Source organism: Choloepus didactylus, chromosome 2, assembly GCF_015220235.1.
Source record: "Choloepus didactylus isolate mChoDid1 chromosome 2, mChoDid1.pri, whole genome shotgun sequence".
NCBI classification, from domain to species: Eukaryota; Metazoa; Chordata; class Mammalia; order Pilosa; family Megalonychidae; genus Choloepus; species Choloepus didactylus.
The window spans coordinates 99,018,239-99,044,717 of record NC_051308.1 but is presented as its reverse complement, the minus strand read 5'-3'; the positions used below and the strand labels follow the sequence as shown (position 1 = coordinate 99,044,717).

General features: G+C 38.0%; 2 protein-coding genes and 2 pseudogenes across 2 annotated transcripts in view; 1 reads left to right on the top strand and 3 right to left on the bottom strand.

Annotated features, from left to right (window-relative positions):
* Positions 1 to 11,560, bottom strand: part of ALDH9A1 (aldehyde dehydrogenase 9 family member A1) — a 35,409-nt gene extending 23,849 nt beyond the window's left edge. The window contains exons 1-3 of the mRNA XM_037825456.1: positions 11,169 to 11,560; positions 9,284 to 9,429; positions 5,009 to 5,138 (exon numbers count right to left, since the gene is read on the bottom strand). Coding sequence (XP_037681384.1) covers positions 5,009 to 5,138; positions 9,284 to 9,429; positions 11,169 to 11,349 — 457 coding nt within the window. The 5' untranslated portion in view covers positions 11,350 to 11,560. The remainder of the gene's footprint in view (positions 1 to 5,008; positions 5,139 to 9,283; positions 9,430 to 11,168) is intronic.
* A 2,634-nt stretch (positions 11,561 to 14,194) lies between these two features.
* Positions 14,195 to 16,273, top strand: LOC119516736 (annotated as a pseudogene).
* Positions 16,274 to 16,354: 81 nt separating this feature from the next.
* Positions 16,355 to 18,326, bottom strand: LOC119512391 (annotated as a pseudogene).
* A 1,047-nt stretch (positions 18,327 to 19,373) lies between these two features.
* The window catches only part of TMCO1 (transmembrane and coiled-coil domains 1), a 111,762-nt gene continuing 104,656 nt past the window's right edge, over positions 19,374 to 26,479 (bottom strand). The window contains exon 7 of the mRNA XM_037825451.1: positions 19,374 to 20,082. Within this exon, the coding sequence (XP_037681379.1) occupies positions 20,014 to 20,082 (69 nt within the window). The 3' untranslated portion in view covers positions 19,374 to 20,013. The remainder of the gene's footprint in view (positions 20,083 to 26,479) is intronic.

Sequence of the window (26,479 nt, the reverse complement as noted above, 5' to 3'; positions counted from 1 at the left end):
GAAGAAAATGATAACACCCAGTTGGCAGGACATGGGAAGACTCGCAAAGGAAGGAGTAACTGAGCTAAGCCTCCGATCCAGCCTTGCTCACACCTCTCCTTACACTTATCATGTGATATAAAAATTATTTCTCTGTCATGGCAGAACCACCACCAGCTTGGCCTGAAGTAGACAGAGAAGGAACATGAAAGACACTCTGACTCTTATATACATACAATGGAAAACTCAGCATTAAAAGGAATGAAGTTCTGATACATGTGACAACATGGATGAACCTTGAAGACATCATGTTGAGTGAAATACGCCAGACACAAAAGGACAAAAATTGTATGATCTCACTGATTCGAAATAATTAGAATAAGCAAACTCAGAGAGTCAGAATCTAGAATATAGGTTACCAGGAGATTGGGTACAGACAGGTAATGGGAAATCAAGGCTTAAGATGTACAGGGCCCCTATTTAAATTTCTACAGGAAGAAAACAATATGGTAAACTACTCAGCTGAATACATGATACCCCTCAAGGGAAAGGAATGATTACAAATCAATCAACATAATATACACATAATAGAATGTAGTTGTTTTAGTCTGCAAGGCTGCCAAAATGCAATATACCAGAAACGGGCTGGTTTATACCAATGGAATTTTATTAGTGTACAAGCTTACAGTTCTAAGGCCATGAAAATGTCCAAATCAAGGCAACATCAAGATGATACCTTCTTCCTGAAGACATGCTGCCCCAGTGATCCTGGACTCCTCTGTAAGGTGGCAAGGCACATGGAGGCATCTGCTGGTCTCGCCCTTCTCTTCCGGATTTCACTGCTTTCAGCTCCTGGCTTTAGTGGCTTCCTCTCTGTTTCTGTGGCTTTCTCTCTCAGCTTCTGAGTCTGTCTCCTTGTCTGAATTCCATTCTCTTATAAAGGACTCCAGTAAGAGGATTAAGACCTACCCACCTTAAGATCCTATATCACAAAAAGATCCTATTTAAAATGGTTTCATACCCACAGGAATGGATCAGCTTTAAGAACATAAGTTTCTGGGGTCCACACAGCTTCAAACCACCACACTCCACCCTCTGACCCCAAAAAGACATGTTCTTCCCATATGCAAAATACATTCATTCTATCATAATAAAAAAAGTGTTTCTGTTATGTACTCAGCTGGACTGAGTACTCCACAAAGACAGACACATTTTCTTTAGTAGAGCATCTAGCAGAGAACCACTTGATCTTTACTAAATTAATATTCTACATAAAAAGTAATGAGACTTTAAGTATAGAAAGTTCCCAAAAAAATCTATAACAGAGCTACTAGTGGTAACAAACGAATTCAGCAAAGTGGCAGGGTACAAGATCAATGCACAAAAACCAGTAGTCTTTCCATGTGCTAGTAATGAGCAGTCTGAGGAGGAAATCAAGAAAAAATTCTATTTACAATGGCAACTAAAAGAATAAAATATCTAGGAATAAATCTAACCAGGGATGTAAAGGACCTATACATGGAAAACTAGAAAACTTTGTTGTAAGAAATCACAGAAGATCTAAATAAATGGAAGGACATTCCATGCTCATGGACTGGAAGATGAGACTACTGCCAAGATGTCAATTCTTCCCAAAATGATTTTCAGATTCAACACAATCCCAATCAAAATTCCAGCAGCCTACTTTGCAGAAATGGAAAAGTCAATCGTCAAATTTATTTGGAAGGGTAAGGAGTCCCAATAAGCCAAAGCCATCTTGATAGAGAAGAATGAATTTGGAGGACCCATACTTCCAGACTTTAGAACTTAGTACAAAGCTGCAGTGGTCAAAACAATATGGTACTGCCACAAGGATAGATATATAGACCAATGGAACTAAATTGAGAGTTTAGAAGTAGACCCTCACACATCTATGACCAATTGAGTTTTGACAAGGTTGCCAAGTCATCTCAATTGGGAAAGAAGAGTCTCTTCAACAAATAGTGCTGGGAAAACTGGATATTCATATGCAAAAGAATGAAGGAGGACCCCTATCTCATATATAAAAATTAACTCAAAATGAATGAAAGGTCTACAAATAAGGACCAGGACTATAAGATTTGTAGAAGAAAATAAAGGGAAGCACCTTCAGGATCTTGTGTTCAGCAATGGTTTCTTAGACTTTACACCCAAAGCACAAACAACAAAAGAATCAATAAATGGGATCTCATCAAAATTAAAAACTTTTATGCATCAATGGACATCATCATGATTAAATAGACAACCTACTCAATGGGTGAAAATATTTGGAAACCACGTATCGCATAAGTTTAATATCCAGAATATACAAAGAAATCCCGCAATTCAACAATAAAAAGACAACCCAATTTAAAAATGGGGAAAACACTTTAATAGCCAATTCTCCAAAGAAGTTATAAAAATGGCTAAAAAGCACATGAAAAGATGCTTAACATCATTACCCATTAGGGAAATACAAATCAAAACCACAATCAGATACTACTTCACCTCACTAGAATGGCTACTATTAAAAAAAAAACAAAAACAAAATTACAAGTGTTGGAGAGGAGGTGGAGAAATAGTTGGTGGGAATGTAAAATGTGCAGCTGCTGTGGAAGACAGTTGGGAAGTTCCCCAGATAGTTAAGTATAGAACTTCCATATGACCCAGCAATCCTACTAATAGGTACTTACCCAAAAAGAATTGAAAGCAGGGACTAAAAACAGATATTTGTATACTTATGTTCTTAGTGGCATTATTCACAGTTGGCAAAAGATGGAAGGAACTCAAGCGTCCATCAAGTATCATATATACATACAATGGAATATTACTCAGCACTAAAAAAGAATGGATTTCTGATACATGTGACAACAGCGATGAACCTTGGAAAGACATCATGTAGAGTGAAATAAGCCAGACACAAAAGGACAAATATTGTATGATCTCACTGATATGAAATCATTAGAATAAGCAAACCCAGAGTTAGAATCTAGAATACAGGTTACCAGGGGCTGGATTGGGGGTAGGGAATGGGGAGTTTACGCTTAAATTATACAGAATTTCTACTGGGATTGATTTTTAAAGTTTTCGTAATGGACGGTGGTGATGGGAACACAACACTGTGCATGTAACTAGCACTGAATTATGTATGTAAATGTGGTTAAAAAGGGAAATTTTAGGTCATACATATGTTACTAGAATAAAAATTAAAAAAAAAAAAAAAAAAAAAAGAAGAAGATTAGAGGCTGCCAGGTGGTGGTGAAGGGTCTGGGGAGTTACTGCTCAATGAGGACAAAGTTTCTATGGAAAAAGTTTTGGTAATGGGACATAGTGATGGTTACACAACACAGTAAATGTCATTAATGCCACTGAACTATACACTTAAAAATGGTTAAAATGAGATATTTTGTGTTATATGTATGTTACAACAATAAAATTTTTTTTAACTAAAAAAAAAATACAAAAAAAAGTAATGAGAGTTTAGAAAAGAAAGCAAAGAGCTACAAATTCAGTTGGAAATCTGTGGGGGAGTTCACAGAACATTCAAAGCAAGATTACCAGATGAGCTAGAAATCTGAGCACTGCTTAGAAAATAAGAAAGTACTGCTATAGCAGTAATCTATTTACATTACAACTAATCTAAGTGTCAGCAATGCAGTAATAAACCAGCCATATTCACATGAATTTAGTTAGTTCTGTAGCTTTATTTGGATTCAATCTTCCATTAATTGTGGTTTCATCGTTTTAGGAGAGCTATAACTTTAAGCAGTTTCTACCTAGCTTTATAAGTACTTAAATAGCATTATAAATAGAATAATTTAAGTCAATACTAATGAATCATGAGATATTTCCCTTTTAAAAGGAGTCTAGCACATTATACAGTTTCAGAAGCACAAATCTTTGACAACATTGTCCAATATAATTAGATTTCTGATGCCAAAATGCAAGTCAAAAATACTTGTGGAATTGATTCATTTAACCTCAATAAGGTTATTAATATTAATGTAAACAAATCCCAATTTCAAAAATTAGTAACCCCCCTCATACTAACACTTGGGGAAACTGAGGCAAAAAAAGAAAAAATACTTGACCAAATTTATTAACATCATATTCAGACCTATAAAAAAAGAGCTTAACATCACTAAATATTAGTCCTTTTAAGACCACCTGATCTTACTGAGAAAGGAAAAAACTATTTTAAATTCCATAAAATACTGTGTTAAAAAGAAAATACCATTCTGATCAAACCAGCATATAGTCAATCAAGAAGTATACAGACCAAAAATATACTATATTAGGTTCCTACATCAAAAAAAGTTATATACTTTCTTAATATAAAAATTGAGGGTCAGAGAAGAAAATCTTGTGAGGCAGAGGGAAATGGAGCCTGGCAGGTAGAGCAGGGTAAAGTTAAAAGGCAGAGAGAGGGAAACCAAATAATGCATGGGAGAGAACCAGTAGGAAGAGAGAAAGAAGAATGAAAGGCAAAGAGAAAGGGAGACTGAGGGGCAGAGAAAGGGGAAGAGGCAGGGAAAGAGCAAGGGGAGAATGAGGGGAGGGGAGGAAGAGGAAGAGTGAGGGGCAGAGAGTGGGAGACTCAGCAGCAGGGAAAGGGTCTGAGGACCCAAAGCCACAGAATACTGCCCCTGGGCCCTACCAAACCATCCATTATGAACTCTGAAAAATGTGTAAGCAATCAAAGAAAAAAAATTGCTAAATTTGTAAAATATGCTCTTGAAAGCAGTGGTTTTTCAGTAACTTGGTCTAAAGATCAAGAACCATGCTAAGTGCTTTACATATATTATTTCGTTTAAACCTTATAAAGCCTGGAAATTATTCATCTTTTCCTTATATAAACTGGTGATAACCAGGTAGCAAAGAGAAACTAATGTCCAGGGTCACCAGGGAGAAAGTGATGAACCCAGGATTTAACACAGGACTATCTTAATTCTAAAATCTGTGCTCTTCACCTCTAGGCTCTGCTCTTCTGCCTCCTTGTCAGTTGATCAAAGGACGCCAGAGGAGATCTTACCAGCCATGGATCCAGCTAAGCCTGCGTAATACTCCAGGCACTGCCAGGAAGAATCAATGTCCAACTGGGCCTCAAAGATGGACTTGCCATTGTTGATGGTCTCCACAGTGGCTATGTCATCCTTCCGTTCCTTTGGGTAAAACAGAAGATTAAATTTAGGACATATGGCCATACACTTCCACATAAAGAGAATACACTGCCTAATTTTTATAAATAGAAACCACTTGCACATTAAATGAAAATAAAAGGAATAGAAGTGTTATATTTGGAATAAAGATAAAAACTTATTGCTAAACAACAGTCCTGTTTTCCCTTCAAATTAATTAACTGACACAGATTCAAGACCAAAACATCATTTCAAGGTCAGAAAAGTTTTAAGAAGTGAATATTACATAGTATATGTGTATAAATTTATATGCATATATGTAAAACATGTGTATATCCATATACACACACACACATACACACATATACATGCATATACATGCATACACATATGCTTGCATGTCTATAGTTAAGAATGACCAGTCCTTGGGGAAATTATACAAAATAGCCTAACACACAATTGGCATTTAAGAGGCTATAAATATTTATTACTTTAATTCACCCAAAGAAATGTACAATATTAAAACTAACAAAAAATTCTTTTTTAATACTCTTTTTTAATACCCAGCACTGATCAATACGCTTTTCTAATACCATTTCCAGTTCTGGCCTCCACCATTAGAGACTCCACTAATGAGCTTAAAAGTTTGGAAAATAAGAACTATAAAGAAAAAGCCAAATAATACATTTGGCCTAAAGAAGACAAAAGAATTGAATATGTAAAAAACAGACAGTTGCTATTATGGGTCCAATTTAAAATGAACATAAGGGTGAATTTCTAAAAATACATAAAAGTAATCAAACAACTGACAAGATGAAGCATTCTCTTATTAAAACTGACAAGCAGCTGACCAGAAGTAAAATGGAATGACAACAGAGATTAATACAAGCATTCTATCTATGGTACAAATCTCAGAGAAAATGGAGTAAGAATATGAAAATCAGTATGGAATACAAGTAAGGACAGCTTGCTAGTCAGACACAGATGTGTATTTCTATGAAGACCACAGGTAAAAATGTTTTGATTAATTCATTCCACACACATTACTAAGAAAAAATTATAGACCCAGTCTCTGCCTTCAAGGAGCTTACTTCTAAAAGGGTAAGATAATAAATTTTAAGTAATTATTGCAATTACTGAATGGGCATCTTCCTTGAGAAAGGATAATTTGTTCAAGTTCAAACATGGTCTAAATTAAATGCTCTTTTAAACCTACTCTTTGCCTGATTCTACACTCACCAAAACAAACTTTCAGTAATTAATTTGTTTCCCAATTATACTGATACTGGAATTGGTACTTTGGGCCTGACATAAATTATTCCCCATTCTTGAATTAGTTGAGTATGACTGATATGAAACAGTTTTCCAAAGTATGATCAACCACGGGTTGTTTAGTTACATTTCTTTTCTAGAATGCAAGTGGGGAAGTAGGCCCTCGAGAAGTATTGACTCACTATCAGCATGAAGAAACTGATAAATCAGAATATAACGTTTCAAATACATGAAAAAATATTGCACTAGCAATAGGATCATTCTCCTGATTTAGTCACCGAAGCCGGTAGCTCTGGATGAAATTGGGACGTTACGAGGAAGACTGAACAATTCAGAGATGCTTCTAAGATTCTTGGTGACGTTCTGCAGAAGTTTGCAGATGACATGTACAATCTTTATGGTGGGAATGCAGTACAGAATTAGAGACTATCAAGTAATTCGACACAACCTTGTGAGGAAGTCAAGGACTATCCTTGAGGCAAAACCTATAAACAACCCAGCAAGTCCCTATAACCTTGCATATAAATATAATTTTGAGTATCCCATGGTTTTTATCATGGTACTTTGACTAATGAGCACCTTGGCCTTGGCCGTGATTATTACCATTTACAACATTTGGAACATAGATCTCAGATATGATAGCATCATTTATAGGATCACAAACCAGAAGATTCAAACGGACTGAACTGTCTTTATGCCACAGAAAAGGGGTTTGGAAATTGGTCATTTTGTTAAAGTAAATCTTTTAGAGTGATTTAAAGACTTTTTTGTGTGTGCCTGTAACTGTTTTTTTTAGAGTGAATTATAGTATTGATGTGAATTAAACTGTGTGACATCGATTACATAATATTCTCAAATATGATATAACCATTAATAATATAATTTCACTTAATATCTGGAAATAAGCACTGAAATAAATGTAAACCATTTAGAATAGTGTTATTTACGTTTATGTTGGAAAAACAAAAAAAGATTGTGTTGATATATTATGAAGTGTATATAATACTTCCTAGCATTTGATTTATATAAAGTAAATATATGCATTATATCCTATGTATAACATATTTACTGAATTTACTAGAAAAACTTATGAATGCTTAACTAACTTACAAGGGATGGGTGAAAAACCATATTTGGGCTGTTGTATACTTTGAACCATTTGTAAACGTCTTAATTTGATGTAAATATCTCTGAAATGAGAGGAAAGCTTTTAAAACCTAGAGCAGCCCTAAAATATGGATGTGCTTATACAACCACTTAGTTTTGGAACTGTATTCTGATTAACAGAGAAAAGCGACTTTTTAACCTCTTCTGAAAGTTTGGTGATCCACAGATCTATGTGGATATTAAAAATACTACATTAATCTAAGAAACAAGCTTTTTGGAGCTATAGATGCTTGTAATTATAAACACAAAAACAAATCTCTGGAGGACATTTTGGGGCATGAAAATAAAATATTTTTATTTTTGAGGCTTCTCTCCCTGTGTAAGTTTATATGGTTTGTGGCACAACTTCATTCTTTAGAATATGAAGTATACATGGATGATTCCTACTTTGTCTATAAAGACTAATGAATAAAGTTAATAACAATTCATAAAAGAAAAAAAAGGATGAAGACTGGCCATCTGCTCAGGGAAATTAAAGCCTCAAGGGGAAAGACAGCAATAAACCAATGATTATAGTACAGCACATTAAATGCTACGGATATAAGTCCAAAGGGCAAGAGACACAAAGGAATGGCACCAAACTCAGCAAAGGAAAGTGAAGGGATACCTGCTTGGAGCGATAAAGCTGTACAATATGGCAGCATGTGCAGAAGTATGGGATATGAAAGTGCAACATGGCAAAGGAAGAAGGGGCAGTAGTGCGTACCAGCTGGGGCTCACAGTGTGTGAGGAGGAAAGGAAGTGAGACTGGAGAAACAAGGGTCAGTTTGGGAAGGACCTGATAGGCCATATTAAGGAGGGGAAGGCCATTGAAAGTTTTACCCAGGGGCATGTAATGATCAAATGTACATTTACAGGCAGTTGGCTCTGTAGATGAAGTGACATGAAGTAGGGCTGGAGACAAGTAAACAGACTATATATACAATGCTTTCTTCATTTAAACAGCATTGCAACAATTTTATGTAACACTGTCCTTCTCTTTTGAAGTGAAATGATAACTACTTTCATAAGAAGACTCCAACCAAGAAATAATTGGTTCCCACTGGTACAATTCTTAAAATCTGAAACAGAAGTATCAAAAGATTTGAAGGAACAAATGGAAACATATGACTGCATTAAACATAGAATTACCATATGGCCCAGCAATTCCACTTCTAGGTATTTATCCAAAAGAATTAAAAGCAGGGACTCAAACAGATATTTGTACACCAGTGTACACAGCAGCATTATTAACAGCCAAAAAGTAGTAGCAACTCACGTGTCCACCAAGAGATGAATGGATAAACAAAATGTGGTATACACATACAATGGAATATCACTTCCCTAGATGAATGGATAAACAAAATGCAGTATCGTTTCCCATAAAAAGGAATGACGTTCTGATACATGTTACAACATGGATGATCTTTGAGGACATCATGTTGAGTGAAATAAGCCAGACACAAAAGGACAAATATTGTATTATTTCACATATATGGACTACCTAGAACATGCAAATTCAAAAAGACAAAAAGTAGATTACAGGTTACCATGGGCTGGAAGGTGAGAGGGATGGGCTTAAAGAGTACAGAGTTTCTGATTGGCATGTTGAACAAATTTTGGTAATGGATTTTGGTGATGATGACACAATACTGTGAATATAACTGATACCACTGAAAAACAAAAAAGAAAGATGAACCCTCAAAGCAATGCAAGAGGGGCTTTCTGGAAGGGAATAAATTAAAACATACCCTTATTATCCTGGCAGCCTCCAAAAGGATTCTGGAACGCTCCATGCCAGATTTTTTACTCCATATTTTAAAGGCAGCCTTTGCATTTTCAACAGCCAAATTTACTTCCTTTTCCCCTGAACATGTGAAAGTAGCTATCACTCGACCTATAAAGAGAGGAAGTTAGTGTTATCTCATACTGTTGCTACACCTTTAAATAAAGCACTGTGTATCCAGATTTCCTTTTTGTAATCTCCTTTTTTTTAAAATATGGTTTGATTTAATGGCCACCCTTATGCCTACAGCTCTTAATATTTTGTGTCACTGACCCCTTTAAGAATCTGGTAACAGTTGCAAACCTTTCTCCAAAAAAATGTACTAAGCCACATCAAAGAATTAGAGTGTTTGTGTCCCCTGCCCTAAGCTCACCACAGACTCAAGAGTTAAGAACTCCTGTCCTCCTCTGGTTATAGTTGGGTTTATTAACATTAACTTCCTATAAATCATTCTTTAACACTCCTTTACATTGTTTGAGAATCTCAAAATCAAAGTTGAAAGTTATGTCTCCGGCATTATGAACTCTGATTTTAAAGTTCTTGACTATGTTCTATGTAAGTTATATCATACTACTGTTACTTGATGAATATGGTTAATAAACAGCAGCACCAGGAAAAGAGGACCCTAAAAGCAAGAAAAAAAAATTTTCTCAAATATAAAAAAATCCAGTCTCTCCTTTTCTTACTTCAGCCTTACCCTTCCCTATCTCTATTCTGGGGCAACGATTAGTGTCTCTAGCTCCCTTTCCAAAGGGTAATGACTGACTCTTCCCTCCAAAATTCTTTAGGTAGATTCAGCAGTTCCTTTGCACCTTCAACAAGAACTCCTAGGACTGCTTCTTTCAGAGAGATTTAACAAATCTGCAATTCCTTCTACAAGTCTGAATAGCCAGTTGGTAAAGGCAGTGACTGAGGGCCACACATAGTGCAAGAAGTTAAGATAAAGAACAATTTTTGTTTCTTTTGTACCATTATGGGCAGTGAGGCCCATATGTAAAGCAGAGGAGTGACTGATCTCTGAGGCCCTGTCCTGCTCTGACATATTTAGTGAGAGTGGTCAATCCCAAATTTCACAGATCCTTGTAATCCAGATTGATCACTCTGGCTATATGCCATTAGGGTTTGCACAAAACATTTTTCTCCCCATAAATATTCCATAAAATCTAGCAAAATAAAACAAGACTAAAAATTAAAACAAATATTTTTCCTCGTTAGCTTTGAGATCTTCAGAGTTCCCAGAGTAAATCCAGAGCCTGCCTTGCACACCGAATGGCACACATTAAGCTCCGGGTAAAGGTGGGTTGTTTTAAAAATTACTTTCCCAATTCTGATTTGTGTACAGAAACATTTTAACACTACAGGATGCATAAAGTCTGCATTCATACTCGTTAGAAACTGTGGGCTTCCCTGCATTCCCCACACAAATGTTTATCCTCCCAACCCCCCACCCCAAATCCTCCTGGAAATCTTCTGTGCAAACAGTTGAAGACGTTTCAGCCCTAGCTCTGCAAAAAATAATAATTAACAGACACAACCTCAAGCATCGGGACTTGATGAACTCTCTGTTCAGGCGGTTTTCAGATTACCCGTGATCCCATTATGCAACCTACCAGCTTTTCCACTTTCCTACGACTCCCTTCCTGTCTTTGTCTAGATAAATTCATGTATTAGCTGCCTCTACGTAAAGCTCTATACTCTACATTTTCACTTATTTGTGTTCAATAAATGTTTGCTGAATGCAGTAAATAAAGGGTCGGGTAGTAAAACACGTGCACCACTGGGGCGGGGGAGAGCTCGACCCTGCGCCAGGCCTCTCTGCCCCCGCCCCGCCGCGTCTCCCATCGCGTTACCCGTCGCCGGCTCGAACGCCTTTTCGGTGCCGGAGGAGTCCGCCGGCTCCACGCGGGTCCCGCCGCGGTAATTGAGCGGCTGCGAAACGATGAAGGTGCCAGTGCTCATGGCGGCGACAGAAGCAGGCCGAAGAGCGCTGAGAAGCCGAGCGAGCGCCGACAGGCCGGCTCGGAGAAACATGCAGCGCGGGGACGACGCCGCGGGGCTGAAGCGATGTCCCGCGGGACGGGACGGGACGGGGCGGGGCCTCCAGGAGCTGCGCCGCGGGCGGGCGGGAGCTGGTAGAACTGCGGAGTCGGGGGCGGGGCACCGCCGGAAGGAGGATGAGGTGCCTCGGGGCGGGGCCTCCGGGAACCGCCCGGCGAAGCGGGGTCGGGGCGCTGTGGGACCGAGGTTGAGGGGCCGAAGCCCGGGATGGGGCCTCCCCGGAACGACGCGGAGGACTAGTGAGGTCTTTCGAAGTAGGGACGGGGCGGAGCGGGAGGCGTGGCGTGGGGGGGGCTGGGCTTGAGAGGCCTCTAAGTAAGGGCGGGGCTTCCTGGGCGGAGCTTGAGAGATTTAGGGGGATAGCCTCTCAGTTCCTCCTTTGGCTGGGTCCGGCGCTAGTCTATCTGGGACACGTACACGCATCGTACGCCAAGAATCACCAACGGGCGGGGGAATGGGACTTTTCCTGATTAATACGCACAGTGTTTTCGGGTACATCACTGCATTTAATCATTCCAGGATCCCACTCTTTATCCTGCCACCTAAAGAAAGCAGAAGACTGGAGTTCTTGTGCCAGGAATATGACTTTGGGAGTTACTTCACTCTTAGGCCACTGTTTAGGTATTTGCATAATCAGTACATTAAAAGGGTTGCCGTAAAGACTAAGGGAAGAACTGTCAAGGACATTTGAAGTATTGTGATGTGAAACTGCTTTTTAAATTCTAAAAGAGCACATGTAAATGTTTTTAGTGGCAAACAGTGACATAAACAGAATCCCAACATACAGGATACAAACAGTCAAGGCCACATGAAAAGGTGAAAAGAAAAAAGGCCTTCTGTATTACAAACCTGCCACTTGGAGGCAGGCAGAAGGTCTCAGTCAGCTAATGGATCTTACACAAAGACAATATTGTTCATTCTCACTAAAGTTCCATGCATATGCAACAGAGACTTTTATGAATGAAGTTAATTAGTAATTTGGACATTCTATTAATTCTTTCAGACTTGTTTGTTTTCTAGGGGCTGGGGTTTTTCTCAATGTTTTTTCCTTTACCTACTAGCTCAATACTAAAGACAGTAATTGTCTGGTTTAGAACAGAAATAAACTATTCTAGACAAATTTTCCAGCACTTCTATACCAATTGTTAACCCTCTGAAATGCTACTGAGATTTGTTGGTCTTGGTCCTCATATGGAAACAGCAGTGTCCAAACCAAACTCAGGACACCTTGAGTCAAATTCACATCTACTGCTTTTATTATTTATTGACCATTGAGACCAGAATTGAAGCATATAGGGAGTTAGTAATGAGCACTGTAGATCTGCAAGATCACAGATGGTCTTCTATGTGTACAGAGACCATATATCTCAAGTTTTTTGGAACAATCCATATTTAAAATATTCTGCCCCCAACAAATGCATTCTGACTTGTCAGATAATGACTCCCAATGTTTGTTTTGGATGTAGTAATGACATCTATTGATGTAATTCATAGATTATAAAAATGACAAATCTCCTCCAAAATATCTAGCTGCAACACTTATCTATTACTTTATTGTTAGTATGATTAATTTATTATTATTATTAGCAAAACTCAACATGTATAGATTGCTTTATAGGTTGCCAAGCCCTTTCACATCTATTTTCTCATTTGATGTGCATAATAAATCTGTGACAGAAAAAGAAACTAACAGGGATTGAGATAGGAGCTAGTATGTAGCACTTTTGCAGATGTCTCAGTGGCAATCCTGCAAGATAGGTGTTATCATCCCCAGAAAGGTCATCCCTGAGAAAGGTCATAGAGTTCCCCCATTAAGGAGCCACCATTAGGGTTCAGTTCTGTGCAAGTCCAAAGCAAATTTCTTCTTACTACACTGGGTCCAGAGGTGGTCTCCATAAAGGTTGCCATCAAAATTCACTTTTGTTTAGGTGGTTGTTTATCAAAGAAAATGGGGATTTTTGAAACCCAGAAATCGGGCCCTGGGGAAAAGACTTAAATGACAAGTAAATTTCCTGGGAGGAGATTGTCTGCAGTATCCCTAGAGCAGCTAGGAAGCCATAAAGGGTACAGGGGAAGGTTCTAGGAAAAGCCAGCAAACTGGAGGCTTTCTCATGGCTGGAAAATCTTTTTTCATACTTTTCTTCTGGCCTTCCTTGACCGCCAGCAGTAGCTCAGGTTTTCACCAATGAAGGGGTAGCAAATGCCGCTGGAAAAACTCAGAGGCTCTTCGTTAAGGTATCATAGAAGGGTAAGATGAGATTGGCCTTCATCATCAGTGTCATGGGGTGTAAGTAAGGAATATCTACTAACAAACCAAGCATACCTGAGGGTTTTTGCAAAAATGATGGAGCCTGGGAGAAGGGCAAATGCATTTGTCCAGAACAGTGGAAAGACTGAGATATACAATCACTAATTTCTGTGAAAACAGTACGTATCAGGGTTTAACTTTTGCCAGAATTCCAGTGGGCAGATATGGACCTTCCTTACAAACATGAGAAAAGAACACTCACAATGCAGGCACTCCAAAAGCAACACAGCTGTGCAACCTCACTGTATTTGGAGAGATAGAATTACAAAATGTGGCAATAGGAAATGGCTCTGAAACTCTGTAATTGCTGGAAGACCAGATAGTGAACATCCCAGACCAATCTTAGAACATTTCCTTTGAAGCCCAGATGTTAAAATGTGATTCCAATAAATTAATTGCTGAGAACATCTTTTCTGTTACTATAGTGGTTGGACAGATTGTCAACTCATCCAAAAAAGCGACACCTGAGGCAAAAAAAAAAAGTTGCTATAACAGTGAGTCAGCCTCTAGATGCCAGTGAAGATGTTTCAAAGAGCAGCTGTTGCTGATGAGAATGATACCTTTGGAATGCTTATTCAGAACATGGAGAATTATTTTTTGTCTTTGGACGATGAATCAGTGGTGGTACCTAATATAGCAGTACAGTTTGCAAAATTATCTCCAGATGACACTGTGGGGTGTGAAGGTTTTCACTTCTCTGTGGGGAAAGGAGCTAGCGATTCCCTAATTTCTAGTTCAACATGGATAAAGTCAAATGTACATGGCCTTAATCCCAATGGACAGACTGAACTTCAGATCTTGCTCAATGTCAGTAAAGCTAACACTAAGGCATTTGGCTTTGTAGTGTTTCAAAACAACAAGCTTTTCCAATCAAAAACTTTCACAACTAAATCAAATTTTAGTCAAAGAATTATCTCAAGCAGCATTGAGACAAATGCTTCTGGTAAGAGTTCTTCTGTTGAAATGGTCTTTAATCCAAAGCACAACCAATTGCAATTTGATCTCCATTCCTTTGCCTGTGTCTTTTGGAATTTTTCAAAGAAGGATTGAAGCACAAATGGCTGTCTCAAAGAGAGGCGCACTGATGGATTCCTGCACTGCCACTATAATAATGCCACTAACTTTGCTGTATTAATGCATTTCAGAAAGAAATATCAATATCCTGAATCACTAGACATATTATCCACTGTTGGCTGTGCACTGTCCATTGCTGGTCTGGCTCTCATGATTATATTTCAGGAAAATCAGAAAAACTTCAGTAACCTGGGTGTTGGTTGGTCTGTGCACATCGATGTTGATTTTCAACCTCCTCTTTGTGTTCGGAATTGAAAACTCCAATAAGAACTTAAAGATGAGTGACATCAGTACCAACAATACTGGCACTGACAATGATGAGATCCCCACAACAGACACTAACAGCCTGAATGCCACATGCACTGTGATGGCAGCCTTACTGCACTATTTTCTGTTAGCGACATTTACCTGGACTGGGCTCAGTGCTGCACAGCTCTATTTCCTTCTAATTAGGACCATGAAACCCCTTCCAACACATTTCATTCTCTTCATATCTTTAATTGGATGGAGCTTCCTGGCTATAGTGGTGGCTTTATCAGTGGGAATTCTTTATTCTCAGAATGGGAGCAATTCACAGCTGGGGTTAGACTACCGACAAGAGGAGATCTGCTGGCTGGCAGTTCCAGAAAGCAATGGTTTTATAACAAGTCCATGTTTGTGGTCATTCATCATACCTGTGACCATCATCCTAATCAGCAATGTTGTTATATTTGTTGTCATCACAGTCAAAGTGTTGTGGAAGAATAACCAGAATCTGACAAGCCCCAAAAAAGTTTTCATCCATGAAGAAAGTCCTTAGTACGTTATCTATTGCAGTCATTTTTGAAATTAGCTGGATTCTGGCATTCCTTATGGTAGTTGCTAATGGTGATATCAGGATCATCTTAAACTACATATTCTGCCTTTTCAGTACTACCCAGGGATTGCAAATTTTTATCCTTTACACTGTTAGAACAGAAATCTTTCAGAGCGAGGCTTCCAAAGTGTTGAAGTCCCTCTTGTCATCTGCTGGGAGACTGAAGTCAATACCATCGTTCACTCAACCAAAGCTGCGTATCAGGATGTATAATATGCTCAGATCCTTTCCAACCCTAAGTGAACACTAGGCTACTGGAGCCATCTGAATCACTGAGGAAATGACCCTCTCTGAAAGTGACCAAGCAAACTTAAGCATCTTACCTTTTGTGGTCCTCTTTGTATGCAACATGCATGGTTTTTTATTTATCTGTTTCCTTCCTCTATTATTCAGTCTTTCCAGAAAGGCTCCCTCGATATATTTTGCTCAGGGTGAAGAATTAGGTAAAATCTGTTGTTTATTATCACTGGAGGTAATGAATTTGGTAGTTTTCCTATTATTTAATAAATTCCTGCACAATGAAGAATTACACACAGCATTCAAAACCATCTCCTTAAATCACAAAGTCTATGTGACAAACTTTCATTAAAATGTAGGATCTAGAACAAACTCTTTTCTAATTTACTGAAAAGGATACAGGGAGTTAAATTTACCTTCCAAAATTCATAATGCCCAATGGAACTTTCCATGCTAAAATGTTGCTCAACATGACAAATTTCTAACAAAAAAAAATTTTAATGTATAGTGCCTTTATTTTACTCTTGAGGAATCAACATGTGAAAATTACATTTAGGTGGTAAAACTCAGGTTACAAATACAAGATAAATATCAACTAATATCATATTTCTGGTTTACTGGAAAACAAAATGGCTTTGAGTCATGCTTAACACCTTGGTTAAAAAAAGAGAAAATGGTCAGGGGTGTCATGGAGGTATGCATAGATTTAACAGTTCAAATAATCCTTAGCCCTTCTGAGAAATTACAGATAGGTTTTATATAGTAAATACTTCTGTAATATGGTGACTTCAGTCATTAGTGACATCATTTAGTTCATGCATTCAAAGTAATTACAGTTATTTTTGATCACTGAAAACTGGTTTCAAATAAATTACAGCTCATTGAGCTAAGAATACTACAAATATCTTATATTTAAAATATAGTTTAAATCTGGAAAGTTTAAGGTAAACGAATACTTGTAATTCATAATTATCTTTAGATATAATTGAGACTATACTACTATACTTAATTAGGTGTATTACTATGCATAGTTAATTCCAGTTACCATATTATGTATTTACTGGTCATCAACAACACAAATTTTTATGCTCCAAAAGAATTATCAATCCAGTAAAATGGCTACATTTAATTTTCTTTTAAAGACAGATGAACTAAATTGAGGGAAGATTGGCTTCTCTTAATGTATTTTTCAAATTACTGATACAAATTTACCAAAGAAATAATTATATTTTTTGCCTAACATCAAATCATCTGCACAAAGTTTCTAAGATAGATGTATTTCGTGTTCAATTTCCAAAAATAAATAGCAATAGAGGCTTTCTAACTGAAAGCATTTACATTCCTAGCTCTCTAAAGTAAACAATAAAAAACAAAATACAAAAAATGATCTCTCAGCTTTTGAATATCCTGCTTAGTTACATAAAGTATTTTCTGTCCCAACACTTCCTCAGATTCAAACAATATTTATTTTACTTCCTAAGAACATGACAAACAGTCTTCATTTCAAACCATCCAGTCAGATTCCATGGCTATACTGCAGGATTCCTTGGCTACCACAAGTCGCATTAGTTGACTGTGGAATTTCCCAATCTTTACGTCTTGAGCTTGGTCTGTTCTATACAGACTAAATCATCTGTTACTTTAATACACAGACTGTCATCAGAATGCCTATATTTGAGAACCACAGGTGCCTTCATAGGGTCTGCGAGGTAGAGCTTCTCTGCCGCGCGGCTGAACCTCCCAGGTTCGGTCCTGCGGCACCGTGGGCTCCCGTGAAAAGGGAGTGGGGAAGAGACGCAAGGCTGCGGGCTGGGAAGTGGCGCGACCCCGCACACCTACCTACCTACCTCCCACGGCCACCGCACTCCTGTGCTTGGAATTTTATTTCCAATTTAGAACTTTGAACTAATTTAACCTCTGTGAATGGATACTCTTCTCTGAATAAAATTTTAAAAAGGAGCATAATTTGTGGCCAGACAAATTGGCTCTGTAAGAAAAGGACAATGAGATGTGGAAAGATTAATTGGTCAATAAATAAAACTTCTGGACCTTTCCTTAAAAAAAAAAAAAAAAAAAAAGGGTATTGGGGATTGAATGGTGTTCCCCCACAAAAGATATGTTCAAGTCTTATCCATGTTGATATATATGTGATGTCATCAATATGGCAATGTAAGACATCCCCTAGAAGAGTGTCTCCTCAGAACCAACTAATAAAAAGACAAATCCCACCTCCTTGGAACTTTGGATGATGGTAGAGACTGGAGAAGAACTCCACAAAAGCTGAATCAAAGAAAAAGAAAAAGAATCTCCAAATTTAGGTGGGAGATTTTCATCTTGGACCTGCCAGTCCGGACCCCTTCCCCTCACTTGGTCTAGCAACTTAGTTGTTGCACAGAGGCAGCATGGCCTGAGTCCCTCCTGCTGCAGAAGCAGACTATAGAGCCATACGTAGCAGCCAGTTAGAACACCATGCATATCCTAAGTTTGCAGAGATCTAGGGGAAACCACTAGCAGCTGAGGAGGGCCGCATACAAAATGGCCCCCAAGGTGAAAAAAAGAGAGAGACCTTGACAGAACTATTGGCAAGAGGCAGGCACATTCAATCCAGTCTTTGTTTTGAGTAGAATTGACATCTGAACAATATTTATTTAGTCTTCTAATCCATGAGCATAGAATGTCCTTCCATTTATTTAATCCTCTTTGATTTCTTTTAGCAAAGTTTTGTAGTTTTCCACGTGTAAGTCCTTTACATCCTAGGTTAAATTTATTCCTAGATATTTGATTCTTTTAGTTGCTATTGTAAATGGAATTTTTTTCTTAATTTCCTCCTCAGATTGCTCATTACTACTGTATAGAAACACTACTGATCTTTGTGTGTTGATCTTGTGCCCTGCCACTTTGCTGAATTCATTTATTAGCTCTAGTAGATTTGTTTTAGATTTTTCAGGACTTTCTATATATAGGATCATGTCATCTTCAGTAGTGAAAGTTTTATTTCTTCCTTTCCAATTTGGATGCCTTTTATTTCTTTTTCTTGCCTAATTGTTCTGGCTAAACTTCCAGGTCAATAACAGTGACAGTGTCTTATTCCTGATCTTAGGAGGAAAGCTTTCTGTCTTTCACCATTGAATATAATAGTAATTGTGGGTGTTTCATATATGGTCTTCATAACATTAGGAGTGTTTCCCTCTTCTGTTATGTACCCCAGAAAAGGCTATGTTCTTTTAATCCAAACTTGTGGGGGCAGAACTATTGTGGGTTGGACTGTTTGATTAGGTTGTTTCCATGGAGATATGACCTCACCCATTCAAGGTGGGTCTTAATACCCTTGCTACAAGAGGATAAAAGACAGATGAAACTCAGTGAGCTTGGAGAAGTTTAGAGAGAAAATGCCCAGAGACATTTTGGAGAGAGTAAGCCATTTTTGAAACTAGAACCCAGACGAGAAGGACCAACAGACATCGCCATGTGCCTTCCCATGTAACAGTGGAACCCCAGATTCCAGTGGCCTTTCCTCAGAGAAGGTATGCTCTTGTTGATGCCTTAATTTGGACATTTGTATGGCCTTAGAACTGTAACTTGTAACTTAATAAACCCATTGTTAAAAGCCAACCCCGGTGAGACCACCAAGCAAGCAGCAGCCTTAGGAGCACAAGGTGACCACAATGTGTGTAAGATGGTGACTATGACTATGGTTCACAGAAGTGAGTCCAGTGTTTCCACAGGCTGCCCCTTCACTGGCAGGAGCAGGTTGCTGACCCGCCTGGGGTGCAGAGGGCCTCCCAGAGGCACGGCAGCCACCACCCAGACCTGCGTAACCCATGCAGCCCTTCCTCGTGGTGGGTGGGTGGGCGGACTGCACTGGCAGCACCTGACCAGGGATACCAGCTTTGCTCACCTACTGCTTGTCTGGTTGTGAGTGAAAATCCAAAGGAAGAAAATTGTCAGCTGAGCTATTGACAATGCAACCATGAGAGTTAATGACCTTCAAAGATGTAGCTATAGACTTCACTCAGGAAGAGTAGGCATTGCTAGACACATCCCAGAGAAAACTGTTCAAAGAAGTGATGCTGGAGAATGTCAATCATCTGGTCTCAGTGGGTATCTTTTTTCCTACAAACAGGATATCAGGTCTGCAAATCAATGTGCTTTCCCAGTTGGCTCAAGGAGAGGAAGTATGGAGAGAAGGGATGAGGTTTCTCCAAAACCAGAATCCAGGCAGGAAAAGGGCCTGTAAAAAGCAAGAAATGATATTCATGCAACTTACCTACAGGAAAGACAATTCTGACATCATGTCATTGCACATATCTCACACTCAAAAGAATTCCTTTCAATGTAATTATTTGCATGAAGATTCCACTGTCAGATCCACAGTGACTCAGCATGCATTAATTCCCATGAGAAAGAAACCATATTTAAGCAAATCACTTGGAAAACTCCTCAGTGACCAGTCATTTTTAATTAACATAAGCAGATTAACACTAGGAGTAATACATATGAATTCCATGGATGTACTAAATCTTTTATTAAAAGCTTTGGCCACAAACAATACAATGGAACTCAAACTTGAGATAATCCATATGAATACCTTCTATGTGGGAAAGCATTTAGTAGATTTATTGACCTTAGGCAACCTGAGAGGACTCACATTGGAGAGAAGCCCTGTCAATGTAATCTATGGGGAAAAAACTTCAATCAATATTCTTATCTTAGACAACAAGAGGCAGCATATACTGGAGAGAAACCCTATGAATGCCATACATGTGGGAAAGCCTTCCATCATTGTTCTACCCTCGGACGACATGAGAGAACTCACATTGAAGAGAAACCCCATTTGTGGGATAGCTTTCACTCATAGTTCTGCCCTCAGGCAATATGGGAGAATGCACGGTGAACAGGAGTCATAAGAATGTCATCTGTATGGGAACACCTTTTTTTCTATCCTTAGACAACATGAAATTATTCAAACTAGAGAGGAATGTCATCAATTTGGGAAAGTCTTCAGTCAATATTCAGACCTTAGATGAAATAAGAGAACTCACATTACACATTTTGAATATGGAAGAGTTCTTAGCCATAGCTTTAACCTTTAAACACACCAGGGAACTCCCTTGCTGAAGACTATGTTTGTAATCAATATGATAGTGCCTTTAGTTATCAGCAGTATTTCAGTTAATATAAGGATATTTATACAGGGGAGAATACATATGAGTGTCGCCTTTATAGCAAAGCCTTTAGTAGTTGTTCCAATGATATACCATATGAGAGAACTCACAATATTAATCTAATGGAAGTGGGAAATCCTCACTTACTGCTCTGATAAGGAAGCCAGAGAAATTACATGTGAGAAATTCTATGTCTGTACTCAATATGGGAGTGCCTTAATTTGTAATTATCCTTAAAATAGAATGATGGACACCATAAAAAAAAAAAGCCAACCCATTTCAGGTATATTTCATTTCTGGCAATTTTAGCAAACTGAAACACCTCTATTCCTGCTTTTCTGAGTGATTTTTATAAACAAGGGGTATTGAACAATGTTAAATGATTTTTATGCCTCAATTGAGATGATGATGTTTTTTCACTTCATTTTTATTAACGTGGTGTATTACATTGATTTGCTTTTCTAATTTTGAACCACCCTTGCATAGTGGGGATAAATCCCACTTGATCATGGTGTACAGTTCCTTTAATGTGCTGTTGGATTTTGTTTGCTAGTATTTTATTGAGTATCTTTGCATCTATATTCATAAAGGATATTAGTCTGTAATTTTACTTTCATATGATATCTTTATCTGGCTTTGGTTAGGATGATGCTGGCCTCAGAGAATGAGTTGGCAAGGGTTCCTTCCTCTTCAGTTTTTTGGAAGAGTTTGAGCATTTTGGTGTTAATTCTTGGAATATTTAGTAAAATTCACCAGTGAAGCCATCTGGTCCCAGGCTTTTTTTTTGTTGGCAGGTTCTGTTTTGTTTTGTTTTGTTTCTTTATTAGAGAAGATGTAGGTATACAGAACAATCATGCATAAAATACAGGATTCTCATACACCACCCCAACAACAACTTACACTAGTGTGGAACACCTGTCATAACTGATGATGGCACATTTCTATAATTGTACTATTAACCAAAGTCATGGTTTAACTTGGGGTTCACGGTTCATACAGTGCAGTTCCATGGATTTTTTAAAAAAATTTATTCTGTTTTATATATGCAATTCAACATTTCTCCTTTTAATTGTATTGATATACTTCAATGCTGTTAACTGTGTTCACAAAGTTGTGCTACCATCACCATCATCCATTACCAAAATATTTCCATCATTCCAAATAGGAACCCTGAACATTTTAAGCCTTAACTTCTCATTCCCTATCCTCACACTATCCCATGGTAACCTAGAGAGATTCTAACTCTGTGAGTCTTGCTTATTCTAATTGTTTCAAATCAGTGAGATCATACAATATTGTCCTTTTGTATCTGGCTTATTTCACTCAACATAATGTCTTCAAGTTTCACCCATGTTATTGCATGAATCAGAACTTCATTCCTTTTTAATGCCAAATAATATTCCATTGCATGTATATACCGTATTTTATTTATCCATTCATCAGTTGATGGACACTTGGTTGCTTCCATATTTTGGCAATTGACTATGAACATCAATGTGCAAATATCTGCTCGAGTCCCTGCTATTAATTGTTCTGGGTATATACCTAGTAATGAGAATGCTGGGTCATAGGGAGTCCTATACTTTCCTTTCTGAGAAACCACCAAACTATCTTCCACAATGGCTGCACAATTTTACATTGTGTTGGCAGGTTTTTGAAATGAGGACTATGATGGCATGAATATTTCCTCTTTGTTTTGTTATGAGTATGTTTGTGTTTGTCTGTAAAGCAAATATCTTTGTTTTCTTCTCTATCTTTTCCTCTTATGATATGACATAAGCAGTATTGTTCATTTTGCAGTTATTTAAGTGAAAAGAAATCAATTTTAAGAGTTCATGTCACCCAAGGACTTGTACCCTATTCTGGAGAGATTTAGTGCATTTCCGGTTGTACACAGGACAGCAGAGTATTGTTGGATGAAATATATATCTGTTATTTTTCTCTACTTAGAGATAAAGTATGGTTTAAGGTGATGTGAATAACTACCAAGTGGACAGGGGTGGACTGTGATGTTTAGGTTCATGTGTCAACTTGGTCAGGTGATGGTGTCCAGGTATCTGGTCAAGCAAGCACTGGCCTAACTTGCAAGAACATTTGTGGCTGGTTAATAAACCAGAAGGCTAGTTTATTAAATCATCAGTCAGTTGGCTGCAGCTGTGACTGATTACCTCAATGAAGGGTGTGTTTTCCACAATGAGAGTATTCAATCAGCTGGATTTAATCCAATCAGTTGAAGGCTTTTAAGTGAGACAGATAGAGGACCTTCACTTCTTCTTCAGCTAACCAGTGAAGCATTTCCTGAGGAATTCATCAAAGTTGCCAGTTCATTTCCTGAGGAGTTCATCGAACACGTTCATCGAAGTTGCCAATTCGCTGCCTGAGGAGTTCTTTGAACATCTTCATTGGAGTTGCCAGTTTGCTGCCTGCCCTACAGAATTTGGACTTGTGCATACCCACAGTTGCATGAGACACTTTTATAAAATCTTACATTTATAGATATCTCTTGTTGATTCTGTTTCCCTAGAAAACCCTAACTAATACAGAGTATATTGTTTACTTTGTTAAATTCTCCATTTCTTCCTCTGTTATGATTTCTAGTGTCATTCCATTGTGGTCAGAGAAGATACATTGTATGATTTCTGTGTTTTTGTTTATTAAGACTTGTTTTTGACCTACCGTATAGTCTATCCTGGAGAATGATCTATGTACACTAGAAAATAATGTCTATTCTTCTGTTGTTGGGCGAAGTATTCTATATGTTCTATTTCCTTATTAATCTTCTGTCTAGATGTTTATCCAGTATTGAAAGTGGTGTATTGAAGTCTCCTACTATTTATGTAGAACTCATATATTTTGGGGCTCTGCCATTATGTGCATATATATTTATAATTATTATATCATCTTATTTAGTTGACTTTTTTTATCATATATAGAGACCTTCTTTGTCCCTCATAACATGTTTTGACTTGAATTCTATTTTATCTGATATTAGTATACCTACCCCAGCTCTCTTTTTGTTACTCTCAGCTTGGTATTTTTTTTCCCCATCCTTTCACTTTCAACCTACTTTTATTTCAAATTTAAGGTGAGTCTCATAAATAGCATATAGTTGGGACTTGTATTTTTATCCCTTCTGCCAATATCTCTGACTTTTGACTGGGAAGTTTAATTCATTTACATTTAAAGTAACTACTGATAATGCAGGACTTTTTCTGCTTTTTTGCTATTTTGTCAACAAAGATTTTTTTAGGACAGGCTACCTGTGATTTGGTCAGCAATATTCTCACTACAAAAACTTACAAAATATTTATCCTACTTGTGTCTCTCCAGTTCCCTGTGCCAGTAGCCACACCCAGAGGTCTTTTCTAGACAGTTCTTAAGCTGTTTTCATTTCTTTGCTTCCTTATCTCCAAGCCTTTCTTTCTCATAGAGTTGACCTTAACTTGAAGCCACCTGAAAATAGGCATAGATCAGAATGAGGTATTTGTCTGACTGAGATTTCATAATAGAGGCCTCTGAGCTATAAGTCTTGTCTTTTGCTATTTATGGTACTGAAGCAGTTGTTTTATTCCATATATACAAGGTCCCAAATTTCTGGACTCCTTTTTTCTTCCTCTGCTTGCTTAAGCTCAAGAGATGGCCTATGGTTATCTCTTTCTTGTAATAACTAGCTACAAACTGTAAGCAGCAGCCAACTCACTCTTATATTCTGGTCGTTCTATTTGCTTTCCATAGAGGTAACAGCACAGTAAGAATTGTGTGTGCCTTTCAAGTTACCACATCAGCAGTTTTACCTAATGTTTTGCCATGGAATAAGCGAAGCCTCCATCTTTTCAGCCAGTGATATCAGTTCCTAATCTCTGGCTGTGCTTCAAACAAACATATATTTTAGGTGGTTTTGTTTTGTTTTGTTTTAACAATAGCACTCCACTTCAAGGTACCAATTTTTGTGTTAGTTAAGGTATGTTAAATTAGCTTATTAAGCATATCCAAAATTTAATGATTTGAACACAATAGAAATTGATTTACAATTTACCTAACAGTCCAGGGACATCTAAGTAGGATGTTCAAGATCTCTGGGCTCAGGGGCAGGGAGGAGGGGACTCTACTTCATCTAGTTACTGAAGGACCCAGGATACTGTCTCCAACTTACAGCTTCCAAGGACATTCTCAGCCTCACTTGCCAGCCAGCCAGAAAAAGAGTAAGGAGCAAGAAGGTTTAATGGGCTGGGCCTGGAACTGGCTCACATCACTTCTCTTTCCACGATTATATGGCCATAACCAGCTGCAAAGTAAGCTAACTATGGAAGTGAAAATAAATTTTGGGAGATGGCTATCTACCTCCATCACAGATGGCCAAGTATTAACAGTAAATACCTTTTGGAATAGGAAGTAAATGAAGGGACAGTAGGGCAGTTGGGAAAGAAAGGCTGTTCCAGTTTGCTAAAGCTGCAGGAATGCAAAATACCAGAAATGGATTGGCTTTTATGAAAGGGGTTTATTTGGTTACAAAGTTATAGTCTTAAGGTCATAAATTGTCCAAGGTAAGGGAGTACCTTCACTGGAGGACGGCCAATGGCGTCCGGAAAACCTCTGTTAGCTGGGAAGGCATGTGGCTGGCGTCTGCTTGCTCCCAGGTTGCGTTTCAAAATGGCGTTCTCCAAAATGTTGCTCTTGGGGCGCTTTATCTTCTCTTAGCTGCAGCTGCTTTTCAAAATGTCACTCTCAGTTGCTCTTGTGGCATTTGTCCTCTCTTTTTTTTTTACTTTTTATTTTGAAATAAATTCAAACTTACAGGACAGTTGCAAAAATAATACAAATCCCATACGCAGAACTCCAGCCTATCCCAACCCCCCTCCACCAATATCCAGATATACCAACTTTAATATTTTGTCACTTCACCATTTCTTTCTTTCCCTCCCTCCCTATCTATCATCCATCATTTATTGCTCTGTCTTCTGAACATGTGAGAGCAAGCTGCACACCTCCTTGTTCCTTGAACAAATAATATAATTCACATATACATTTCCTATGAACAAGAATATTCATTTATGTAATCACATTAAGTGTAGTTAAAAAGTTGAAGAAATTTAACATTGATATAAAGTTTACATTCTGTATTTCATTTTTTTCTTATGTCCCAATTGTGTCCTTTTGAGCCTTTTCTCCTCTATTCTCAGATCTCATCCAGGATCATCTATGGCATTTAATTGTCATTATCTATTTGGACTGTCTTTTATTTTTCAATTGTGGAAACATATATACAGCATAAATCTTCCCATTCCAACCCCTCCCAAGCATTCCATTTAGTAGGATTAATCACATTCACAATGTTGCAATGCCATCACCTTCCCACCATCCATTACTAGAAATTTCCCTTCACCCCTAACAGAAAACCTACGCTCATTTCTTATTAACTCCCCATTGCCCCTTCCCCCACTTCTCATAACCCAAATTCTACTT